The sequence below is a fragment of the Uloborus diversus genome, chromosome 7 (genome assembly GCF_026930045.1).
Source record: "Uloborus diversus isolate 005 chromosome 7, Udiv.v.3.1, whole genome shotgun sequence".
Classification (NCBI taxonomy): Eukaryota; Metazoa; Arthropoda; class Arachnida; order Araneae; family Uloboridae; genus Uloborus; species Uloborus diversus.
Window position 1 is genome coordinate 121,780,757 of NC_072737.1, and position 27,104 is coordinate 121,807,860.

Sequence of the window (27,104 nt, forward strand, 5' to 3'; positions counted from 1 at the left end):
CATTTTGGACCGGCGACATTTTGGATCGGCAATATTTTGGCCCGGCGACATGTTGGACCGGCGACATTTTGGACCGCCGACATTTTGGACCGGCGACATTTTGCGCCGGCGACATTTTGAACCGGCGACATTTTGGACCGGCGACATTTTGGACCGGCGACATTTTGGATCGGCGACATTTTGGACAGGCGACATTTTGGATCGGCAATATTTTGGACCGGCGACATTTTGGACCGGCGACATTTCGGCCCCCCGACATTTTGGCCCGGCGACATTTTGGGCCGGCGACATTTTGGACCAGCGACATTTTGGACAGGCGACATTTTGGACCGGCGACATTTTGGCCCGGCGACATTTTGGCCCAGCGACATTTTGGAACGGCGACATTTTGGCCGCGACATTTTGACCCCAAACCCATAAAATGTTACTTCTACATTGCTTAGTAATAGTATGACAGGAATTAGCAATTAGATTTGGTTGACTGTCCATGCCAGTTGCATTTTATAGCAAAATTTTGCCGAAGAAATTACCAGGTTTTATTTACTTCAGCAAAGTAAGAGTTTTTAAACACAAAAACTCAAATACAATACACTCTGTAGAAGCTACGAGTTATGCATCTCAGTCGGAGCTTAGGCAGATCTAAAAGCAAATACCATACAACTGGTGCACTAAATAAATTTAGCTAAAAGTATGAAATCTCAACTTCTATGAAAGATTTATAGCCACCTTGTTATGGCTATTCCAGACTAATAATCAGGGCCTGATTAATTCATGGTCCTACAAGTCCCTGAACCTGGGCGAATTCCCCCCCCCCCCCCTTCTTTTGGAAATTACTACATAGAAAATAAACCAATTTTCTCATGTGAGGGGCATTAAAATTTTAGCAAGATAAGGGCACCACTTTGGTTTGATCGGGACATACTAATGATCCCTAACAATGGCAAAAGTGTTGTCTCTGGATCAATTAACAATCTGTTTGGCATATGCTTGTACAATTGAAAGCTGATAGGCAATCTGAGTGGATCATATGAAATAGCTAAAGTTGTATGGGAGGGAAACATCTAGTTACCGTGCATGTTGGGGAAAAAAAAAAAAAAAAAAAAGATTAAGAGAAATAGCAAACACCTTCAATGAAAAATTTAAAATATTTAGGACCAGATACAAATTTCATGCCCTTTTTTTCTGCTTTGCTTTTGAGATACATGTCATGCCTTGTAGATAAAACCAAATGTTAAAAAATATTTGTCACAAATATGTATGCTTTACAAAAAACCATTTTTACAGCAATTAGTATTTATTTACAGAATGAATCTGAAATGTATACAATGTTCAAATAATCTAAAATTTTGTGATAGATAAAATATTATTTGATTCAAAATATAAATGTGTGGTTCAAAATATACATGATTTATTTTATATAAAATCTATTTAAAAAAAACTTTCAACATCAGGATCAAACATTATTTTTTGCTCCATATTTCCAAGAGTAACCATTTCTCCTGCATCAGTATTAGTTCTAATAGATACAACTTCATGCTTAGAAATTAAAGGAGTGATGGAATCTAAGTCAAATTTTAGTGCACCCAATATCAATCTAATTTTTCCTGATTTCAGTAACTGAAGCTTGCCAATATGACCTTCAGACAAAGAAGATAAATATGTTGAAATCTTTTTCTGCAAAAAAAAAAAAAAAGAGAGAACATATTAATGTACAAAGAAAGAAATAAACCTTTTTTTGAGAGACATAGCATTCTATTATTTTTCAATTACAAAATGTTTATAAAAATCACAAGAACATAGAGATTGAAAACAAAAATGCTTCAATTTAAAACAATTATAAAAGCAAAAAAGTTTAATAACAACAACAGTTGGAAAAGTATATTTTTACGACTTTAAATATTGATGATTTGAAGATGATTAGACTTCATAGACTTACCTAATTATTTTTAACAAAGCTTTAGATCAAATAAAAATATTTCTGGCCACTGTCTTTTTATATAATTTTAAGAACATATTTGATCTTTGTAAGAACGCCTATTTTAAACTAAAAATGTTAGACACCTCATTACAACAAACTTTGGATCTACAAGTGCAGAAAGAAAACAATTTTTTGCATTTTTACAAAATGAGAATTTGACCCAGACTAAGTAAAATGCAATAAAAGTAGGCAGGTATTTAATTCAGTTAAAAAACCCTACACAAAACTAGGCAATTTTAACCTAAATAGTTTCAACAAATTTACCAATTTCAACCAGAATAGAAACAAAAACTTAAATTGTGAAATCAAAAAGTTAAAGTGACTTTAGCATCAAAAAATCTTAACAAATTTCCAAAAAAAAAAAAAAAAAAACAGTATTCTAACTCTTGATAATTTAAATGACATCAATAAGCTTACTTGCTCATCAGAAAAATTAGTTTCTCCATTCAGTTGAGATCTTTGACCTGGAGTGTTATCTAAATCTACATTACTTTCTGGAACAGTGACGCAACTGGGAAATTGGAGCAGCATTAATTCAGATTGTGCTGGAAATAACAGAAAAACTAAACTTTTAGGAAACACATTTATAAAATTAGCTATGTGACAAATGAAGAAAAAAGTATTGAGTCATTTTCACAATCATAACACATAACCAGGCTTGTTCTTGATGCTTGGTAAATGTTTTCTCACAAATGAGAAGTCCTTTTTACAGGGCTGTGGAGTCGGAGTCCGACAGATTTTGGGGTTAAGGAGTCGTTCAAAAACATGCTGACTCCGACTCCGGTTTCTTTTTTTTTCCTTGAATATTCACTGATTCTCCTTGCATTTTTTCAAAAACGGACAACCAAGTAATTTGATTACATGCATAAAGGCCTACTAATAAGAAAATAATTGTCATTGTGGCAACAAACAGGCTTGATTGTTTATCAAGCTTTCTGTAACAGCTACATACGCCAACTCCTAGTTTGTATATTTCTTAACTTTAACTGATAGCAACTGTCAGCAAACAGTTTTGTTGCGTAGCATTTTCAAAGTAATAATTTTCAAAAAAAAAAAGATTTTTTACTTTGATCTCAGTTATAAAATGTATTATGTCAGTTATAGGAATGTATGAATCGCTTGAGCAAGTCGAGAAACTTCTGCGAGTGCTTGGTAAATTCAAGTAATTGTTGGTACAAAAGCGCAAATCCAAAAGATCCGATAACATATATATATATTTTTTTTTTAATCGAAAGACTTAGAAAGCTTGGTTATCATTAAAAAATTCAAAATAAAATCAGTACGTGATTGATTGGTATAACACTGAATAATTGTAGTTAATCCTATGTTAAACTCTTCTTATTAAGGTTAATTCTAGAGCTGTTGATAAAATTAAAAATTGAGCCAAGAAATGTAGGTGTAGTAAAAGCTATTCATACAAAGCAGTATACCACCACACTTTGGGTTAAATTTGCTCCAGACTTACATGTACCTGACCTCTCCCCGCAATATATAGAATATTTTTGGTGAAATTTTTAAGATGAAATTTAAGATTTATTATTTGGAAAAATTTTCAGAATTAAAGTATTTCAATTTTTAGAAACTCTGAAATTAAGTTGAGGTGTTACCCACCAGATGGACGTCACCCGGGAAGGGCGGGAGTACCGCCTCCCTCTCAAAATTTTTTTTTTTTGGACTCGGCAAAAAAAAAAAAAGAAAAATTAATTTAAATTTTGTCATCTTGAATTCAAATTATGTTTTTCGCAATCACGAGTCTGTGTTTGTATGTGTGTGTGTGTGTGGGGGGGGGGGGTATGTGTATGTGTGTAGGCATGTGTGTTTCTGTCTGTGTGTAGTCATGAGTGTGTGGGTAGTTCTGTGCATGAGTGTTTGTGTGTGGGGGCGGGGTATGTGTGTGTGTGTGTGTAAGCATATGTATTTGTGTCTGTGTGCAGGCATGAATGTGTGGGCAGTTGTGTGTATTTGTGTGTATGTGTAGGTGTCTGTATGCATGCGTGTGTGTATGTGTTTGTGTATGTGTGTAGGGGTATGTGTGTGTATGGTGGTGTTTGTGTATGTGTGTGTGTAGGATATGGACGCAACCTGGAGACGGTTTTCGCTAGAGGAGCAGCATCGTGAGGCCGGTCGACACGACGGGTGGTGCTGGCAGAGGGTGGCGCCGCGCCGATGGGAAAAAATGATAGCAAGCCACAGTGTTGGGCATTAATCAACTAAATCCTCAATCGACTAAAGTAATCTGACTCCCATTTAGTTCAGACTAATATTTTAAAAATTTAATTCAATTGCAGACGAAGATTAACGTTAGTTTAAACTAACTCGTTAGTTGATTAAAAAAACTAATTTAGTTCAGATTGATTTAGTTCAGATTAAATTAATCAAATTGAATTTAGTCAGATTAAAAGTAATCAGATTAAAAGTAATCAAATTGATTTGATTAAATTTTTAATTCAGATTAAATTCGTAAAATATAAATGTCACATGAACAGAGACACATTTGTATTTCTACGTGTATGTACATATTTACGCAAGCATACACGAGTTAATACCTGTATATACGACTATGTGCGTAAATATATGTATATAAACGTGTTATCCCGCACATGTTCGTGTACGGAGGTATATTTGAATTTTTAAGTGAATATACATATTTATGTGTGCATACACGAGTAAATATGTGTATATACGAGTATCTACGTGTACACGAGAATATGGATATGTGTTACCCTGAGTATACTCGTGTACAGAGGTAAATTTGCTTTTAATTGTGAAAACACATACTTATGCGTGCACACAAGCGAAAATGCGTGCATATACGTGTACACATGAGAATATGCGTATAAATACGTTTTGTCCCGAGTCTAATCATGTAAAGAGGAACATTTGTATTTTGACGTGCATATACATATTCAAGCGTGCATATACGAGAAAGTACGTGTATATACAAGTATGTTCGTGTACACACGATAATATGCGTATAGATATTTTTTTACCCCGAGTATACTCGTGTAAAGAGGTACATTTGTATTTGTACGTGTATATACATATTTGTGCGTGCATACAGGAGAAGGTACGTGTATATACAAGTATGTTCATGTACACATGAGAATATATGTAAACATACGTGTTACCCCGAGTATACTCGTGTACAGAGGTAAATTTCTATTTAAACGTGTATAAATATATAGATGCATGCATATAAGAGAAAATACGTGTATATAACGAGTAAGTACATGTACACACGATAAATAAGTGTTTAACCCGAGTATACTCGTGTACGAAGGCACATTTGTATTTCCACGTGTGTAAGCATATTTATGGGTTAATAAACGAGTAAATAAATATATACGATTATGTATGAGTACTCACGATAGTATGCGTATAGATATGTGTTACCCCGAGTATACTCGTGCACAGAGGTAAATTTGCTTTTAATTGTGAAAACACATACTTATGCGTGCACGCAAGCGAAAATACGTGTATGTACGTGTACACATGAGAATATGCGCATACTTTTTACCCCGAGTATACTCGTGTAAAGAGGTACATTTGTATTTCTACGTGTCCATGTATATTTAAGCGTGCATATACGAGAAAGTACGTGTACATACAAGTATGTTCGTGTACACACTAGAATATGCGTATAGATATTTGTTACCCCGAATATACTCGTGTAAAGAGGTACATTTGTATTTGTACGTGTATATACATATTTGTGCGTGCATATAGGAGACGGTACGTGTATATACAAGTACCTTCATGTACACACGAGAATATATGTAAACATACGTGTTACCCCGAGTATACTCGTGTACAGAGGTAAATTTCTATTTAAACGTGTATATACATATAGATGCATGCATATAAGAGAAAATACGTGTATATACGAGTAAGTACGTGTACACACGACAAATAAATGTTTAACCCGAGTATACTCGTGTACGAAGGCACATTTGTATTTCTACGTGTGTATGCATATCTATGCGTTTATAAACGAGTAAATATATATATATAGGATTATGTACGAGTACACACGATAGTATGCGTATAGATACGTGTTACCCCGAGTATACTCGTGTAAAGAGGTACATTTGTATTTGGACGTGTATGTACATAACATATTCAAGCATGCATATACGAGAAAGTACGTGTACATGCAAGTATGTTCGTATACACACTAGAATATGCGTATAGATATGTGTTACACCGAGTATACTCGTGTAAAGAGCTACATTTGTATTTGTACGTGTATATAGATATTTATGCGTGCATAAAAGAGAAGATACGTATTTATACAAGTATGTTCATGTACACGGGAGAATATATGTAAACATACGTGTTATCCCGAGTATACTCGTGTAAAGAGCTACATTTGTATTTCTACGTGTATATACGTATTTAAGCGTGCATATACGAGAAAGTACGTGTATATACAAGTATGTTCGTGTACACATGAGAATATGCGTATAGATTCGTGTTAACCCGAGTATACTCGTGCACAGAGGAAAATTTGTATTTATGATTGTACATACACTTTTATGCGTGCATGTAAGAGAAAAGACAAGTATATACAACTATGTACGTGTACGCACGAGAATATGCGTTTTAAACCAGTGTTGTGCATTAATCAACTAAATCCTCAAACGACTAAAGTAATCTGACTCACATTTAGTTCAGATTATATTTAATCTGATTTTTTCAATTGCAGACGACGATTAACGTTAGTTTAAACTAACTTGGTTAGTTGTAGGAAAAAAAAACTAATTTAGTTCAGATTGATTTAGTTCAGACTAATTTAATCAGATTGATTTAGTCAAACTAATTTAATCAGATTGATTTAGTCAACTAAAGTAAGCAGATTAAACTTCGTCAGATTAAACTTTTATACTAAAGCTAGAGAGATTGAAATAAACCTACACCGTATGTACTTGTATTTTCTCATGTATGCAGGCATAAAAATGTATGTACAATCTTAAATACAAATGTACCTCTACACACGAGTATACTCGGTGTAACATTTATCTACACGCATATTCTCGTGTGAACACGTACATACTCGTATCCTCTTATATGCACACATAAATATGTATATACACGTTTAAAAAGCAAATTTCCCTGTGCACAAGTATACTCGGCGTAGCATGTATCTATACGCATATTCTCTCGTGTGTTCACATACATAATCGTATATACATGCATTTACCTATGTATAAGCACATAAATATGCATATACACATAGAAATTCAAATGTACCATTGTACAGAGTATACTCGGGCTAAAAAGGAATATATACGTCTATTCTCGTGTGTAAACAAACTTACTCGAATATACACGTATTTTCTCGTATATGCATGCATAAATATATATATATATATATATACGTTTAAATACAAATTTACCTATGTGCACGAGTATACTCGGATTTACACGTATCCATACGCATATTTTTTTCTGTATACGTACATACCCGTGTAATCACGTATTTACTCGTGTATACACAAATAAATTTGTACATACACTTAGAAATTACACATACCTCCATCCACGAATATACTCGGGATAACAGGTAGAAATGAAAAAAAAGAAAAGGGTTTACACTTATCTACTCGTATATACACGTATTTACTTGTGTTTACACGTACTTATAGGTATATACACGTAGAAATACAAAATTTCCAGTACACACGAATATTCGGGATAACACGTATATATACGGATATGCACAAAACTACTCGTTTGTACATGTTTTTACTCGTATATACAAGTGTATGCGAGCATAAATTTGTATTTTAATGTATTAAAGTGCAAATACAAATGTATCTCTGTACACGAGTATACTCGGGTTACACGTATCTATTCGCATATCCTCTTGTGTACACGAACATACTCGTACATACTTGTCTTTTCTCGTATATACTCGCATAAAAGTGTATGTACAATCTTAAATACAAATTCTCCTCTGCACGAGTATACTCGGGTTAACACGCATCTATACGCATATTCTCGTGTGTACACGAACATACTTGTATATACAAATACTTTCTCGTATATGCAAGCTTAAATATGCATGAACACGTAGAAATACAAATGTACCTCTTTACACGAGTATACTCGGGGTAACAATTATCTTTACACATCTTCTCATGTGTACAAGAGCATACACGTATTTTTGCTTGTGTGCACGCATAAGTATGTATATACACAATTAAAAGCAAATTTACTACTGTACACGAGTATACTCGGGGTAACACGTATCTATACGCATATTATCGTGTGTACACGTACATACTCGTATATACATGTATTTACTCTTTTATAAACGCATAAATATGCATATACACGTAGAAATACAAATGTGCCATCGTACACGAGTATACTCGGGTTAAACAAGTATCTATATACCTATTGTCGTGTGTACACGTACTTACTCATATATACACGTATTTTCTCGTATATGCATGCATCAGTATGTACATACACGTTTAAATAGAAATTTACCTCTGCACACGAGTATACTCGGGGTAACACGTATGTTTACATATATTCTCGTGTGTACATGAACATACTTGTATATACACGTACCTTCTCGTTTATGCACGCATAAATATCTATATACACGTACAAATACAAATGTAGCTTTTTATACGAGTATACTCGGGGTAACACATATCTATACGCATATTCTCGTGTGTACACGAACATACTTGTATGTACACGTACTTTCTCGTATATGCATGTTTGAATATGTATATACACGTCGAAATACAAATGTACCTCTTTACACGAGTATACTCGGGGTAACACGTATCTATACGCATATTCTCATGTATACACGTATATAAACGTATTTTCGCTTGTGTTCACGCATAAGTATGTGTATACACAATTGTATGAGCAATAAAGTATACAATTGTATAAAGTATGTGTATAAGCAAATTTACCTCTGTACACGAGTATACTCGGGGTTACACGTATCCATATGCATATTCTCTTGTATACACCTACATACTCGTCTATACACGTATTTACTCGTATATGCACACATAAATATGTATATTCACTTAAAAATTCATATATACCTCCGTACACGAACATACGCGGGATAACACGTTTATATACGTATTGTCACGCATATAGTCGTATATACACGTATTAACTCGTGTATGCTTGCATAAATATGTACATACACGTAGAAATACAAATGTGCCTCTGTTCATGTGACATTTATATTTTACAAATTTAATCTGAATTAAAAATTTAATCAAATTAATTTGATTACTTTTAATCTGATTACTTTTAATCTGACTAAATTCAATTTGATTAATTTAATCTGAACTAAATCAATCTGAACTAAAATAGTTTTTTTAATCAACTAACGAGTTAGTTTAAACTAACAATAATCTTCGTCTGCAATTGAATTAAATTTAAAAAATATTAGTCTGAACTAAATGGGAGTCAGATTACTTTAGTCAACTAATCAATCAATTACAAATTTAGTTGATTTTTTTAGTTGATGCCCAACACTGGCACGCCAAAAACAGTCAAATGAAAGCAATAATCAATCGTGATTGCTCAAAAAAAAAAAAATCTCTCAAGTTACAGCTCTCAAAAATTGAAAGCAGAGGATTTGATCAACATCTATTTGTTAAACATTGAAGGGAAGCAAATTAATCCTATTCAATTTTAATAAAAATGGGATTTTTAATTTTCTCACTTTAGAAATCGCAAATATTGGATAATTTGATTTTCTAATTGAATTTCTAATGTTGTATACATGTTAGGTTTACAATAAAATACAACGCAAAAATTTCATAAAAAGGAACTAATATTTCAATCTATGTTTCGCGGTTTTTCCCCCTTTCCCATGAGGGGGGGGGTTGCAAAAATAAATCAATAAAAAATCTGGAGTCAGAGTTGATCATTTTTTTCTGACTCCGCAGTCCTGCCTTTTTAAGGTTAGCCACATGCAATTGCTAAAAAACCTAAATCGAAATGCAAAACTGAACATATAAGATTAGTGTATGATAGTAAAAAAAAGGGTTACGAAAATCACTTTGAAGTAAAGAGAAAATAGAATTAGCAGACCCAGATTATTTCAGATTCGAATGTTCACATCCTTTTAAAAATTAACTTTCTTTTTATAGGCATCCTCCTATGCTATGATGAAACTTAAATGTCGTAAAATCATTTACTGCTGTTACGGTGATTTGGTGATTTGTGATCAATTGAACTTTTTTTGAGGTGTTGTATTTAAAATATAAATTTGAGTAGATTATTATTAATGTTATTATATAAAGTTATTTTTGAATCATTAAATTTCCTTTTAATGTTCCGACAATGAGATTTCGTTTTTATGATTTTGTTCAAATTAACAAAATTTTCTGAAATCACATAAAAGACAACAAAATATCTAAACTTAGGCTGTTAAGACATTCGAAACATTTTCACAGATTTAAATGAATTTAAAAAGGGTGATTTGTGATTAATTGAACTCATTTGTGATATTCTGTTTTTTTTTTAAATAAATTTTAAGACTTTTTTACATCAATCCTTTAATTGATAGTGATTTTTAAATCGGTAATTCTTTTTTATATTTTTTAAAATAAAGAGCACAGTAGAACCTTGTTTATCCTGCTGCCATTTATCTGGATCAAATTTGTAAGGATTTTAATATATTCTATATTCACGCAAATAATAGTTTGAAATTATGGTAGCTGAACTATCAGTGTGTCAAACATTTGCTTTTCATTTTAATTAAATGAATAGCTTCTGCAGTGATTACGAAATAAATTATAGCAATCTAATAAGCATAATGGCGCAGCTGGAACGTCAGTCCCTGACCACAGGAGTTGAACTATAAATGAAGTGTTTGATTGAATAACATAAATGAATAAGAGTTGATTGTGTGAAACAATCTTACATAATTTTGTTGCAAAGAGTTGTTTTATACTGTAATAAAAGGTACGTGTGCTTAGTTAAGGGTCAATTTCACAGTATTTTGACAAAATTTAGCTTGCAACATGACTTTTTTTTTGCCATAATTATCCATACTATTAAAATCTGTTCATGTCCATCTGTCTGTCCATATGAACATCGATCTTCTCGAGAACCACTGCAAATCGAAAGTTGAACGAGATACCGATCAATTCGAAATTCTCCAAAGAAAACAATAGGACCAATCTCGGAATTGAACGACTTTAATTAGCGGAGGTAATTATTAAAACGTTAATTAACATTAAATTATTCAGGAATATTTATTTCTTTCCTGTTGCCATTTTGCATATGGGTCAGCAAATAAAATTCTAATATTTATTTTAAAAGAGATTTTTTAAGCTGCTGTCCAAATCTTAAAACAATGTTTCCATCTAGAATTTCATTTTAAATTAGCTTAAAATTGGTTGCTCCAATTCGGACATAGCCTTTGTTTTATCGTCCATTCTTTTTTTATTTTTTACAGCCCAACGTTCATTTACTCTTTTCAGCATATGAAAGTTGTTTCTTTAACTATGTTTATTTGACTGTTGTTTATTTGAGCGTAAGTTTATCATTGACCGGCCTCATATTTTGGAAAAATTTAGGATGTATGACTAATTATGTTTATTTTGTTTGACTTTTTCCGGTCACATGGGTGAGTTTTCGAATTGTAATGTCTCTCTTTTTCCTTCTTGTTTTTACTTTTGAAATACATTTTGTATTGTTAAAAGAACACGTTAAATTAAGATTGTTTGGATTTCTTTAAGTGAAACAGAGTTGAACAAAAAATATTGTTTTTAAGGATTATAACTAAAGCTTAACTGGAATCTGATGACTTGGTATTAAATTAATGCTTATTGGTATTTATTAAGTCTTGGTGTTTTAGTTTCATGCAATCAACCAAACAGTATGGGTCATTTTATATAAAAAGCTGATTGAAATTGTACATAAATATTTCAGATATAGACTATCGGATGTAATTCAGTTTAACGTGAGCACAGATTATAGTTCATAATGCATATATTTTCATCTTTTGTGCTAACTGAAAATACTCATAACTTGTATCATTGATAACTATGATCAACATTTATGAGATTTTTGCCAAAAATATGCTCTACTGGTGTTTTGCAAACCTTGCATTATGTGTATTTATTTATTCTTTAACTCTTAAGAAACTGATGTCAGAGTAATACAAAAAATCACAACTGAACATCTCTCTCATTTTTTAGGTAGCCCGTGCAACGCTGGGCACGCAGTTAGTTTAATTTAAAGTTTGATTAGCATAGTTTTATTTTGAGTTTATATGTTAGTAGAATTCAGGGCCGGCTATAGTAGTACTGTCGCCCTAGATGATATTGACAAGTACCACCCCCCCCCCTCCATTGAATAATAATAATAATATGAAATAATAATATATTAATAAGATAAAAATACTAGTTAAGTGCTTAAAATTTTGTGCATTTCTAGTTAAATTCCAAACTGAATTTTTCACATCCAAGCACTGGTACACACTTTAAAATTTCTTTTTTAATATTAAAGTCTTAATGTTAAAAAATGGCAATCATCTTAAATGGTAATTCATCTTATGGCACTGAAACAGATATTAATATTTTAAAAAGACTTTTAAATAATGCAATTTGCCGCCTCTACAATTAATTTCAATTTCTGTCCAAGCACTGGTGCACACTCTATTAGCCTAAATTATTATTATTATTATTCTTTTTAAAGCATCGAAGCAGTGAACCTTATGGCTCTGAAAGAGATATTTATACAGTCAACTCGGGATAACTGAAACTTCGATAACTCGAAAAAAAGTATTTCCCTGCACCTTTAATGCTTTTTTAATGAAGTTTTATCTCTTTAACTCAAAGTATTTTTTCCCATATTCTCGATAACTCAATTTTTTTTCCCATTCACTCAAAAAAATTTCAATCTCTCAAAACTCAATTTTCAAACGAATATATGTGTGCCTTTTACTTTGTTATCTCCCCCGTTTACACACTCTTAAGAAGAATAACGTGTCCTTGGGCTCTCTCTTTTGTTTGTAATTTTCAGTTGTGTGGGAGGGGAGACGTGTTTCTGCTGCTGTTTTCTGTCAGCAATGGACTTACTTCATCTTCCTACTTTACTTATTAGTGCTGCGAAGAAGCTAAGGTTTATTTTTCATCGAATTATGGCTGCAAAACAAAAATGCACTACATTTTCTATTGCAGAGATAAACAAGGTGATTGATGCGGTTGAAAAACTGGGAAAGAAAAAGCTTGATATCGCGAAGGAGTTTGGCGTTCTGAGCAGCACACTCTCAACCATTCTCAAAAACAAACAGACTATTCTTAAAAACTTTGATAATAATCAAGGGGATCGAAAAAAAATGAAGATTGGGGAATATTCAGAAGTTGAAAAAAGCTTGATAAAATGGATAACGCAGTGTTGGACCTAGAACATTCCACTTGGTGGAAACCTATTGAGAGAAAAAGCAGAGGATTTCGGTAAGCAACTCGGCTTTACAGATTTCAAAGCGAGCAACGGTTGGTTTGAAAATTTTAAGAAAAACAACATTACATTTTACAGAATTTGTAGGGAAAGTAGCAGTGTAAGCCAAGAAGTCTGTGAAGAATGGAAGAGATCATTGTCTTCGATTCTAAAAGAGCTATTTCCCATCTGGAAAGTACAATTCACATGGAAAGAAAAAAGAATACCCGTTTAATTCTTCTTGACAGTTATTTTAAATAAAGTACGTTATGTTCTTATTTTGTAATCGATTTTATTTGAGGTACATAGTACTTATATTAAATGGAATGATTTTTTGTAAGATTTTCGATAACTCAAATTTTTGATAACTCCAATTTTTTTATGACTTTCCTTTAATTTCGAGTTAGCGAGAGTCAACTGTACTTAAAAAAATTCAAGTTCAAAATTTGCCGCCCCTAAAATCTGCCGCGCTAGGCGAGTGTCTAGGTTGCCTACCCCAGGAGCCGGGCCTGGTAGGATTAACTCAGAGTACAATTTTGTGTTAATCAAACAGTAAATTAAATAGTTATGGTAAAAAAGGGTCATGTTGCAGACTCTGGACAATATACTGTGAAATGGCACTAAGGATTGGCTTTGCTTATTTTCCATAATACACAGGAACTGGATTTTTTTTATATGGATTTCCTTTGGTCCCAGTTAGTCCGGATAAATAAGGCTTTACTTTATACTTTTTTGTTTCTTTTTATTTTGGAGGTCTCGGAAATTTATTGAAACAAAATTCCACTAAACTTACGTTATCAACACAGTAAACTCATACTCACATAAATTTAAACGTTTAAAAATCTCCTCATCAGGAAGCTGTGCAAAGGACTCTAAGGTTTCTTTTACTTCTTCCATACCTTTCTCTTTTTTAATAAATTTAGCCACCTTTTCAACATCAAAGCCCATGTCTAAAACAAAGTTTTTCATTATCATATATACTAAAAAGTTACATGAATAGAACTAAACATTTAAGACAGAAACATTTACAATTCGTTTGGCTCAACCTGCAGCATATTATTACATACCTACATTACAAATGCAATTTTTCAAATGAATAATTAACTAAATTGCACCAGTTCAAGCTCAGGCAAAGGAAAATGCTACAAAAAATGTACATTTTTTTAAAAAAAGTTCTAATGGCAAGATTTTAAGACAGCTACAGATACAGTAGACGGACTGGAATTAGAAAATGAACAAACAAACAATTATATGAAAAATAGAAAAAGTACGTCACAAGAGAGCGTTTGGATAGAACAAAGCAAATGACGAGATGGTCAGCATTTGTGATCTGTCCCAGATCACAAAGACTGTGGAAAGAACTTGAAACAATAGGAAAACAGTGCAGGTGTTTTGCTGGAGTCATAGCCAGTGAAGAACCGAAACTTTGCCATCATTTTTGTGTGGGCTATTTTGTAACTAATGAAATATTACCTTTCCATAATTTTTGATTTGTTCTCAGAGCAAGGTAGTTGGTTGGTTAAAAAAATGTGTACATTTGTAAGAAAAATATTTGAGTTAAGTAGTGAAATTTTAGCTCTAAATAAACTTAAAGCTTTTTATATTGTGAACCGAAAATATGTAACGAAAACAATTAAAAAAAAAGGAAAGCGTCAATGCTCAATATTAATAAATGCATTTTATGTCTGGAAAATAAAACAATCATTCTTGAAATTATACATTTATTTCTTTTTAAATTATGTCAATCTATAAAACACAACTTAAAACAAAACAAAGAAAGAAACAAAAAAAAAAAAAAAAACACAAGCTACACTTTCAATTATTGTAGTCTCCCGATGATAAATATTTCAAATACACAACCATGTTGTATTTTAAAATTTAAGCCACATTCATTTCAGACATATATTTCAAACTCAGTACATAACTTTCCTTTGGTTTCAAAACTGTTACCTCTAAACTGAATTGGCTGAACAACAATACCACATAACTTGCATGATATTAAAAGAATTACAGAGAAAAATTCTTAATGACTGCCAAAAGACTATCATAGTCAGCTCCTCTTTATAAACAGGATACGAAATTAATTTATGTTTTCTTGATGCATTTTGTGCATAGAAGTCAATATAAGTACACATTAAACTTATTATACAATTAGTCATCGCTAGAATGAAGTATTTTGTTATCTACGGAACCAAATCCCTATTTTAACACTAGTACTGTACTAAGTCTCAATTTATATGGTTTCGATTTACGCGGCATTTCGGTGGAACCTAACCCCGCTTAAAACGAGGGCCTACTATATTTCTGTAGTTAAATAGAAATTCTACTTCACTGTAGTAATTGGTCTAATGCTTTTGTAGATTTGGTGACTTTTAGTTTAACAGTAATGATTTGAATTTTTTAAATAAAAAGAGCTGGTAAAAATATTTTACCCATAATGCATGTGCAGTACAAAAATGAAATTTGCCATGAAAATTTTTATCTACCAGGCAATTTCCAACATTTTTTCTGGGAATTTTTAATGTAAATCACAAAATCTGATTATTTAGAAAATACGATTTCATGAACTTACTTTTAGCAACATCAGGATCAAAAGTTGGCTTGACAGATTTCTGAAAATCTCCTTTTATTTCTTCTTTTTTTCTTAAACTATCTTCATATTTTATTTCATTTGGGAAGATAACAGGCTTAAGTTTATCTTCCACTTCATCGGGATCATCAATAAACTAAAATGAAGCAATAATGCTTGATTAAGAAAAATATTTAACAAAATAAAATTTTATAACTTACAAAATCTCTCTTATCTCCCACATTATTTAATCATGTATGGAAATAAAAATTAGCATGCTTTTATTATACAGGGACTAACCACTTTAAACAGAATTTAAAGTGATAAACACTCAACCTGCAAAACAGGAAGAATTTCATAGCTAACAAGTATTAAACAAGTTTATGATGAAAAATAGCTTTTCAAAAATGCTTTCACATTGCTGATCTGAATTCAGGAAAGCTTTCTAAACTTATATAATTTTGGAAATTTGTAAAGTTTAAAAAGTTCTTCACCTGCAATTCTATGCTTGCTTGAGTTCAGTCCTGAATTATTTAGTAAGTTTATAAACAACTAACTTTTTAATTGCTATTGTTCATTTTTGCTTTTGACATTGGTTTAGAAGTTCGTCCCACACACCCAAAATCTGTAAGGACTAAAATAGTTTGTTTTTTCACCCTGAGTCATTGATTCAGCTTTACAAAATTATCCTTATGACAACCAACGTATCACACTAGCATGTTCAGTAGCGTAGCTAGTTTTTGCCACCCAGGGTGCTCTCATATTTGCCGCCCTTTTGTTACATAAAAGCTAATTAAACAGTGAAAAGTACTTAAAATAAAACGAAAAACTTAATTTCAGTCCATAAAGCCATTGAACATTTCAAAATTTAAGTCTCAAATCAAAATTTCACGTAATTTTTAGTAGTGATTGAAAAAAAAAAGAAGAGTTGGAATTCCGTCCCTGGTTTTTTTTCGAAATTAAATTCAGTTTTAGGCTTTCTTTGATGGTGTTAAGGGTTGGGGACTTCTCGACCTGTGAAAAAGAAAATTTTTCAAAATTGAAGGGTGAAAATCATGATTTTAGGCTATCTTTTGTAGACGTTAAGATGGAGAAAGTTTGAGGGAGCACTTCCGGAAAAGGTTACTTAATCGTGATGAACACATGGAGGCAGTCTTTGTTGGCGTTAGGGGAAGAAGAGAATTGGGATTTCCTCCCGAAATATTTTCAAAAAGTAAATCAATTTTAGGCTATCTTTGATAACGTTGAGAGAATGAGAAGGGGCCGTGGTGTCCTGATCGGTAAGGCATCGGACTTGTGACCAGAGTGTCTCGGGTTTGATCCCAGCTGGTCGAAAATCCATCATCTTCATTAATGGTGACTAGGGGACATTAAATATATTGTGATCAATTCTCCAAGTGAAACAATACCTCTGGGGCTGCTGGACCAGGGATTGTTTGGCTCCTGGTCTGGATAAAAAAATCAGAGCTGTCTTCAGAGTCCCATCTAACTCGTTAAACCACAAACAGTGGAAGGTACTGGGGAACCTGGAGTGAAAAGTGAAGAAAAAAAAAGAAAAAAGTGAAAAGATTGGCGAAGGTTTGGGGACTTCCTTCAGAAGTTGTTCAATACTGAAGTCTAAAAAATGCAATTCTAGGTTATCTTTGGTGACATAAGGTGATGGCCGAATCATATAAAAAATGATCGATAGTCAGACATCTTCTCACTGGAAAGTTTTAGAAAATGACGTCCTCAAAGCGTAGCTTAGATTTTGTTTGATAACATTAGCAGAAAAAGAGGACGAAGGAGGTTTCCCTCTTGAAATGATTCTTGAAATTGAAGTCCATTTTACATCGACTATTTTTAAGAAAAATGGTTCAATGGTTTCCCCAGGGTTCATACACTTGTGGTTAAAAAAAATTCCCTGACTTTTCCAGGTTGTTTTTTAAAAAATTCCAGGTTACTCGCTCCATTCAAAATTAAGTTTAAATAGCAATATTTTCAAAATAATTAAAATTGTTTAAAGTAGCAATGGGGAAGAACTGAAACTTTTCTCCTTAGATTTAAAAAAAAAAATTTCTTTCACAAATTTTAAGTTTTTTTTAAACACTTTGTTCACAGGGTTGCCACGGAAGTTCAAGAATGAAATTCCCTGACATTTCCAGGTTTTCCAGGTGGTTTTGAGAAAAATTCCAGGTTATCGATCTCCACCTTCATTTTGCAACATTAATATATGCATCTCAAATTTTGATAAAACTTACCTCATTTTCAAACTTTACAAACAATGGTTACCAAATTTAATTTACTCAAGCTGAAATAATCAAAAATATGTACTAAGGGTGGTTCTTTTTTTTTCCTCTCAGCTCGAGTCCAAGACACCCCTTATCTTTTTTAAACTTACTATTAGTATCGCGCTGTAAAAGTTTTAGCTTCTTACTCAAATTTTAAGAGGGTGCTCAATGACCCCTTAATTTAACATTAGCTCTAGCATAGAGAAAGTAACCAATTTAGAAACATTTAATTTCCCCAGCTGTTTTTTTTATGTAAGTAATTATTTTATTGCAATGAATATGCATATACCTCGTGTAGATAACTAAAAACTTATGAAACCTAAACTTTTTCAATTATTGCCTTCCACCCCTCCAATCCATTGAACTCAAAGCGCTTTTAGACTTTGGTCTGTAAAAAAATCATGCATCTTTTAGCTTCACATATTTCCCCTGTTTGTTGCTCATAAAACAGGGGTGCTCCCCCCCCCCCCAATATTTCTGAACGCCTTGAGCTTTTTTTTTAATTTTTAACACTCTTTTTATTTATTTATTTTTTTTACCTATTTATTTATTTTTAAATATTATTTTTTTGAAAGAAAAGTGTGCTCACTCCCCAATAAAATACACACACACAGATGAAAATAATAAAGTAAAATAATATGAGTAAATAATTTGAATAAAAATAAAGTAAAATAAATAATTAAAAAATCCCCCCACAGAAATTTTGATGGCGCAACTTGCGACATAATCACTCCTGTGGGCACCCTGTCATAAAGTTAAATTTTGTGCATTGATCAGAAACTTCTCTGATGTGCAGTTTTTTTTTTTAATCGGATTACTTTTATTTTGAAAGAAAGAAGCGCATTGGAAGTCTTTAAAAATCACTACCAAAATACTAAAAGATTAGCGATACTTCAGTAAAAAAGAAACTTTCTAAGTTTAAAATTGTCTAATGAACTAAATTTACAAAACAAAATTGTTTAGAATAATACGATTTCGTTTATTAATTTAAAGAAAAAATATAAAATAAGAAAAGATTATTGCAGCTCATTAAAAACTTCAGTTGCACTCGCAGACAAAACAATGTGCTGTGCATCATAACAACTTCAGAACTGCTGACGTAAACAAGCAGCGTTTAAACAGAGCCCGCTCAAACGAGGAAGAAAAGAAGTACCTTCTGCGCATGTCTGCTGCCAACTGCAATGGCGCATGCGCCAATGGCAGAGAGTTGATAAAAAAGAACTGCAGGGGGAAGAAGAAAGAGGGAGAATGACAAAACAACGAATGGGAAAGGAATGGCAGGGAAAAAAACAAGGCTGAAAGTTTTTTTTTTTTTTTTTGACCTCATAGACCGCGGGCTGCGCTAAGAACGATCGGAAATATGCAATTTTTCATTTTCCCTGACATTTCCCTGATTTTCGGCCATTGTCATTTTCCCTGACAATTCCAGGTTTTCCCGGTGCGTGGCAACCCTGTGTTCAAAATTGTTTTAATTGATTTACTAATTGTTGAAAACAAAGTGCTTCCAACTTATTTTAGCGTTTTCTCGATGTCATGTGTCAAGAGTAATATTAGCGTTTTGCTGTAGTGGAGCAGCAATCTTTTAGCATTCGCTTTTGGTCTTTTGGTTCACAATACTCCTTTTTATTTTCTTTTTAGTATGTAACACAAAACATATTGAGCAAAATACAAAGCTATTTTTCAGTATAAATATGATTAACTTGTTGCATCGATCGCCATACCAGAAAATGCATAATAAAAAAAATCAACATCCGCCGATTATAGGACAATGCCAATAATCGTTTTTTTCTCGTTTGCTTATTAAAGAATGCTTCCATTAAAATTTTTCTTTTCTAGAAAATAATTAATTTTTAAAAATTCATGATTTGTTGCACATTTTATGATACTTTCAATAGTTCATAGAGATAAACATCCAATTCTGTTTTTGGAAGTTTACATCTACTTCCATCATGCAAACGACCAAATATGGCGACTAAGTGAAACATTTTAGATAATAAGTAGATTTTTGAATTTGTAGCATAAAAGTAGTTATAAATAATTAATAATCCTTAAAAATCTAGTTAAGTCAAAATAGTCAGTTTTTAGCACATAAGGGTCTAAAACAATTAGAATAAAAAAAAATGTTCTGAAGATAAATTTTCGCATTTTTCAAAAAAATAATTGTGAATTATCCGAAAAAAAAGGCACATTTTGCGTTGTTTTCAATAGTTTGCATTGCAGAAAACATCCAATGCCTGTTTCGTGAACTTCGGCACTTAAAAAGTCTTGTGTACTTCTATTTGGGAATGACCAAATATGGCGGCTGCATCCAAAAATAAGAAGTAATTTTTTTAATTTATAGCATGAAAACAATTTAAAAATAATAAATCTTCATGAAACTACAATTCAGTTGAAAAGTTTTTAGCACAAATTGCATCCAATGAAATGAAGATAAAATTAAGTTTTAAGAACAAAATTTTTCATTTCTCAAGAAAATTATTTAAAATAATAATAATAAAACAATTTTCAGAACATTTTGTGATACTTTCGTTAATTTGCAGTTAAAGAAAACATCCAATTATGCTTTTCTTTTGGAAACTTTGGCATTTACGGATCGTGTCTACTTCTATCTTGTGAGTGACTATGTTTCACAAGTAACTTAAAAGACTTTACGATTTAAAAAAAAAAGATTTTCCCAGATCCCCTCCCCCAACCCCCATTTTCAGACTTGTGCTTTCGAAGCAGTAAATTGTCCTCTTCCCTGTTGAGTTTGTGCATAATTCTTATTCACCCGAGGAATTATTTTCTTGAGAACTATTGAGGGTCAAAAATGGCGGCTGCGAAAGTTTTTTTGGGTCGCCACTTTTTTAATTGCCAGTTTCATTTTGCCTCAAAATTTTTACAATTTAGGAAAAATAGATAAAAAGAAATATTAGATCTCATAAAACAAAATTTCCTGGGAAAAAATTGGAAAAAAAAAATTTGAGGGGCAAATTTGGAAAATTCCCTGACATTTTTAACTGTTTCATTTTCCCTGACAATTCCAGGTTTTCCAGGAGCGTACGAACCCTGTTCCCTCATAAATTTATAAAAACGAAATTGAAGATTATTGGTGATAAAAGTTTTCTGAAATTGATGTTTTGAAAAACGATTAAGACAGATAAAAGGGGTCCTATACTCAGGGTTGCCAGAAGTCCCGGATTTCAAGGGACAGTCCCGTATTTTGAAAAATTGTCCCGGGAAACTTTCATATGTGACGGCTAAAGTCCCGTATTCTAGCTTATTACAATATTTTACAAAACGAGGCATTTTTTTATGGGGAAAAAAATTAAGTAAAGCAAAAAATGTGAAAAAAAAGAGCAAAAAGAAAATTACGCGGCAGTAAACGCAAAAATTATTTTCGTTTCAATTTGGTTTTTGTTTTGGTATGAGCGGCAGACCAATGATAACTTCCTCTTTGCTCATTGACTAAATGTTGGAAATATAACATTGCGCATGCGTCTGTAATCGCAATGAAAGCGATTTTTATACTTTGATCGGTGACATTTTGTAAAGTTTAATGCTTTGATACGATTGAATTCTTCAGATTTTTCATGAAGAAACGTTCTACGACGGAGAGCACCCCTTAAAAATACATCATATCCAGTGATTGCCCTCAACCTTCTCAACCTTAAAACATATCCCCCCCCTGCTTTCACTTCTAGAAGCCTGTCCCATATTTACTGTTCTTAAATCTGGCAAGCCTGCCAATACCTTCGATTGCCATGCCAAAGTTGTGGATCAAAAAACATTACTTGTAAATTGGAAAGGCCTACCCAGGCATTTTACTGATTAAATAACTTTTGTTTAAATGTATGTTTAAATATGAAACTTATTGTTTATTAGAGCTGTGAATAAGTGATTTTTTAAAATAAACATAAACTATCATTTTTAATGAAAATTCAGTAATGAATGACCAATCGAAGCAATTGCTAAAGCAAATTTTGGACCAGAGGGATGAGCAATAAATTGCTGACCATTTAAAGCCCTTCTCCACTTACTTTTGTCTTCCCTTTACAGAAGAAATAGTCTGATTTTTTCAAAAAGGAATTTTCCAAAAAAGTTGCTAAAAATCCATTGCTATCTTCAGCTTCTGAAGAAAATTTATCAAGTTTCATTGTTTCCTCCTTTGCCTATAGTCAACCTTCTTAACTGGCTAGACCCGTAAGATCACTTTGAAAAACTCTCTGCTCTACAAAAAAAAAAAAAAATAAACCCTGAATTTTACTAAAATTCTTCCTCTGATCACTACAGCCTATAAAGGGATAGAAAAACAAGCAATAATGCCGATATGTCTATAAGAAAAACTCATGTTTTTTATTAAAATAATTTTATTACCACAACAAAAAGCTTGCTTACACTTTGAAGCCCTTTTTTTTCTTACTTCTAGTAACCAATTAAAAGCATGATTTCTTTATTGCGAGAATAAGTTGAATGGCTTTTTCTTCCACATCAAACGTGTCAAATGGCCGCTTCCAAAATAGTGCCGCCCGGAGGGCGGACCTTCCCTCCCCCATCCTAGCTACGTCACTGAGCATATTATGTCACTTTCATCAGAATACACATTTTCCTATTAAACTTATCCAGTGGGCTGTAACATAATAATTTTGTTGGGAGCAAGGCATAATGAAATTGATATCGTGTTTTATTAATTTACAATGAGCTGAGAACCGATTTACAAGAGTCAACCTGTTGAATTTTCGAGGGTAACAACTTGTCTGACATCCCTATGTACTCTTCAAATAAGACATAAGTCATCTAGATTTGATTGCTTGACCTGTAAATGCTAGAAAGGGGTTTAACCCTTTTGAAACATAGAATATTTCTTGATACTCCAATCACAAGTAATAGCAGCTTTTCTGTTCTGTCAGAACTTCCCAACAAGAGAGATCAGACATTCTTCACTAAATTTTCAGCCTTAACAAGTTTATTGATCAGACATCAGGCTTCATTGGGCAGAAACTTGTAAAAAAACTCTCATAGCTTAGTTTTGACCTCCTATTATAACAATTTATTGTTGGTTTGATTTGGATTGCCATTTGTTTTTATTCATTACTGACTTAACCATCCATAGAATTTCGGCTGCGCTGTTTCTGAATAGGGAAGTTTTCAATTTTTCAATTTTATTTTTATATGATAGAATAACATGCATAAACATCATCAGTGAAAAAAATTTTGCGGTATGATAAATAGTTTTTTTTTAAATAATTTTTAAAGTTCAAACGCATGTGACGTCAAATGGCACAGCAAGTGAGGTCATCCACTCTTCCTCGCGGAGGACTTGGCTTTAGCTGACAAGGAGAAATCGATTGAAGTGCAGTTGGCTTAATTTAATAAGACGCACTTGGCAGTTTGGTGATAATCTACAGAAAAGGCGGAAAGAGTTTTAACAATAGCGCGTCTAGGAGGAGCGACTTTCTTCGTCTGCGATTTTTGACTTTAAGTTGCCTTTCTTTCTATGATTAAAGATGGCAAGCACTGGTACTTACAAGTATTGTTTTGTTTCCCAATGCACTTCAAGTTCGAGGAGAAATCCCGGAAAACGTTTTGGTAGCGTTCCACGAACTAATCTTAAGAAAAAGTGATATACTATTGCAGAGCTGCCAACCTTTATCTTAGCATAGTTTTGCTCACCCACGGGTCCCTACAGGGGAGGGGGGGGCGAAATATTTAATAACAAATTTAGCAGACACAATGAATAATTTAAGATTAAATTTGCAATACTTTTCTGCCAATGGCGACTAAAGCTACTATTTTGAAGCAAAGGTGACTATGGCTACTATTTCACCCAAAATATTGCTAAAAAACGCTATTTTGCCATCAGTTGTAAAACACGGAGATTTCTGTAGTGAAAAAGCAATTAAAATACATAAAACTCTTCTCTTTTTCCCTTACAGCAAAAGAGTTGAAAATTTGCTTACAAATTCACCTCTCAGTTTCCAGGGTCAAAAATAAAATAAAAAACAGGAACATTTTACTGCTTTCTTTTTTCTTTCTTTCCTTGTTTTTTTTTTTTTTTTTTTTTTTTTTTTGAAATAAGCGCTTTAAAAACTAGAAAAATTTAATATAATAAACATATTCACGATTAAAAATTTGTGATTTTCATATTTTTAAACGAAAAGTTTTGTTTTTTAAGATTGTGGTTTCTTTCTAAAAGTTTGTTTCCGCTGCTACTATTTTTACTAACTATTGTTTGCATTCTGAATGAATGTCAGTAAAATTTTATTAGAGACTTTTTCATATTACATAGACTATTTAGAGACTTTTTCATATTACATAGACTATTTAGAGACTTTTTCATATTACAGGCTACTAAAGCAACTATTTTTAGCAGAAGAATTCAGTGGCAACCCTCTCAGTTGGACAAGTAACAGTTTATTTTGAAAAAAAAATTTAGTTTTTTTAATCATCTATTACAAAAAGGTTTTATTTTTTATTTTGAAACAAATGTTTGGAACATTACTAAGCACAAAAGTAATATTTTGTAATTTATTTTAATATGAGCATTATCTGTAATCCTTCATTTATTTATTTATTTAGACTGTAAAAAGAAAGAAAAATTATAAGTTTTGGACACGATTTTGTAGCGTCATTAATTGGTGCATACAAACTTCGCGTCCGAAAAAAATCACCCCCGCCACCCCCCCTTTCAAAAAATTAATACATGTCAAAAATAAATAGTAACTGCTAATTATCATCTGAGAAATAATTTGAAAAAAAAAAAAAAAAGAGCAGGGCCAGTGCTCCCCCCCCTCCCCCCCCCCCCCCCCGGCTTGCTCATTATTGGGTCTTATGGTGAAAAAGATTTAAAAAAATTCATAATATTTTTAAAAATACATATTGAATAAGAATATAAGACATTTAAAAAAATGCAAAGGAACTGAAATTCCATGCATTAAATTTAAATAGAAAGGGGTAAAAACATTACTATTTGCATTTTATCATAATGATAACATTATTAATACTTTCTTTATAAATATGAAAAAATATCTTGAAACTTTAACTAATACTAAGTGATACTTTAAAAATACATTTTCAGTTTAGCTGCAAAATACATTTCTGTAAACCTTTCTTTCGTTCAAAAATAAATTAAAGCACTTTTTATATCGAAACTATAAAAAATATTTTCCTTTTTTTTTTTTTGCTAAGTTAAAACACAAAATTTTAAAAAGGAATATAATTAAATGGAATTTTAACCTTAGAAAATAATAAAAGAGAAAAGGAACAGAAAAGAACAAAAGAAAGAAAGAGAAATTTATCAAAATTTAAAAAAATAATTAAAATTTTTAAACAGCCAATAAAGCGAAAAACTTTCAAGCAAAAACCAAGGGTTACCACATACCCCGCTTGCAAGTAACGTTGTTCGTTTAACTCCTCGTGTTTCTTAAACTTTGAATCTCTCGTTCTCCCAGAAAAAGTCAAATATCATCATTGAAGTTGCTTCAGGAAGATTATTGGACTGTTCTCTCACGAATCCAGCCTCCATTGTGTATTTAACGGATTAATTAATAGATTTCAAGGCTTTTAAATGCGGAGCATGCTCTGTGCTCGTAGCCTTAACAAGGAACCTCCCTCGGAGTGAGTTTTCCTACTGCATGTGACATCACCTCAAGGCGAGCTTTTTTGAGCGTGCGATTTTTGAAAATTCATTAAAAATCAGTTGTTGTGTTTTAAAATACGGCGTCGGTGAATTTCGGGGTTTTGAGGGTCTGTTAACAATATGTAATAGTCAAAATAGAAATATTTAATAGGTTGCAACTTCCCTATTATCATTCTTATCATTGGGAGAAAATATCGGTCAAGAATCATGTCATGGCACTGCTAGGGTACCATGTGCGGGTACTGTTAGTAAAATACAAAAAGACAATGTTTTTTATTTACTTGTAATTTAACTAAGCTTTTGACTTGAATATTAGAGTTCCAACATTTTCAAATTAAATTAATAGGTTTAAAAAAATGAAAATATTTTGTTAGGTATTTAATTAAAAGAAGTTTTCTCTCCTCTTCTGAAAGTATTTCATTCACTCTAAAAAATATTACAGTTATGTGCTTCCAAGAAATCATCTTAAAATAAAATATCGAAATCACATTGGAAACACCAACAGTAATAAAAATGTTACTGTCGCTAGTGCTTCCAACAGTTTTAATTTTTCAAACAAAAGTAACATTTTTTCATCTTTTTAAGATTCATGTTTTTCATCCTACCTACTCAAAGTCAAAGAAATTATTTAATTTTTTTCCTCAACAAAAAGCGAGGGGGGTGATCTAACTTCACGAGTTTTATGGAGATTCGGTTTTATTGAAAAACGTAGACAAAAATATGAAAAAGTAACCAACTCTTAAAATTTTAAATGTTATATAGGATGCCCTATAGAAACAAGGCTTCCCAAACTTTCATGCTCTATGCTCCCCCCCCCCCCCCCCCCCCCCCCCGTTTAACACTGATGTGAGGCCACGTGCACTTCCTCAAATCACTACTACAGTAGGAAAATTAAAATTCGAAACTGAAACTGACAATTTAATAAAAATACAGACAAGCTGTTAAACAAAATTTAATATTATTATATGCATAACTTTATTTTTAATATTTTTGTTCAAATAGATTTAACCAAAGAATCAATGAACAAAATGTAAAATAATTTGAGGTAATCTATTATTTAAGCGAGGTTAGCATATAATATCAGTCACTTTCACAACATCAATGGGAAAGCTTCCACTCTTTGTCCTATACACATTTTTGAATATTAGGTTGTAACTGTGCAAAAACAATGCACAAATGCACATTTAATAAAACACACTGCCCATTTTGATTGACTTTCTTTGCCTT

General features: G+C 32.2%; 1 protein-coding gene across 1 annotated transcript; it reads right to left on the reverse strand.

Annotated features, from left to right (window-relative positions):
- Positions 1-903: 903 nt before the first annotated feature.
- Positions 904-25,763, reverse strand: LOC129226861 (DNA-directed RNA polymerase III subunit RPC4-like). Its single transcript, XM_054861491.1, has 5 exons — positions 25,668-25,763; positions 15,993-16,146; positions 14,242-14,370; positions 2,396-2,523; positions 904-1,674 (listed from the first exon to the last, which is right to left on the reverse strand). Exons 1-5 carry the CDS (start codon positions 25,761-25,763, stop codon positions 1,429-1,431), a joined length of 753 nt encoding a protein of 250 aa, XP_054717466.1. The 3' UTR covers positions 904-1,428.
- Between the last annotated feature and the right edge of the window lie 1,341 nt (positions 25,764-27,104).

Excerpts from the sequence above, each read along its gene's own strand:
- LOC129226861 (XM_054861491.1), bottom strand. The coding sequence starts at position 25,763 with ATGGAGGCTGGATTCGTGAGAGAACAGTCCAATAATCTTCCTGAAGCA. Across the intron at positions 14,371-15,992 it reads TGATCCTGATGTTGCTAAAA|ACATGGGCTTTGATGTTGAA; the intron begins GTAAGTTCATGA and ends ACTTTGTTTTAG. Across the intron at positions 1,675-2,395 it reads CTAATTTTTCTGATGAGCAA|AAAAAGATTTCAACATATTT; the intron begins GTAAGCTTATTG and ends TTTTTTTTGCAG.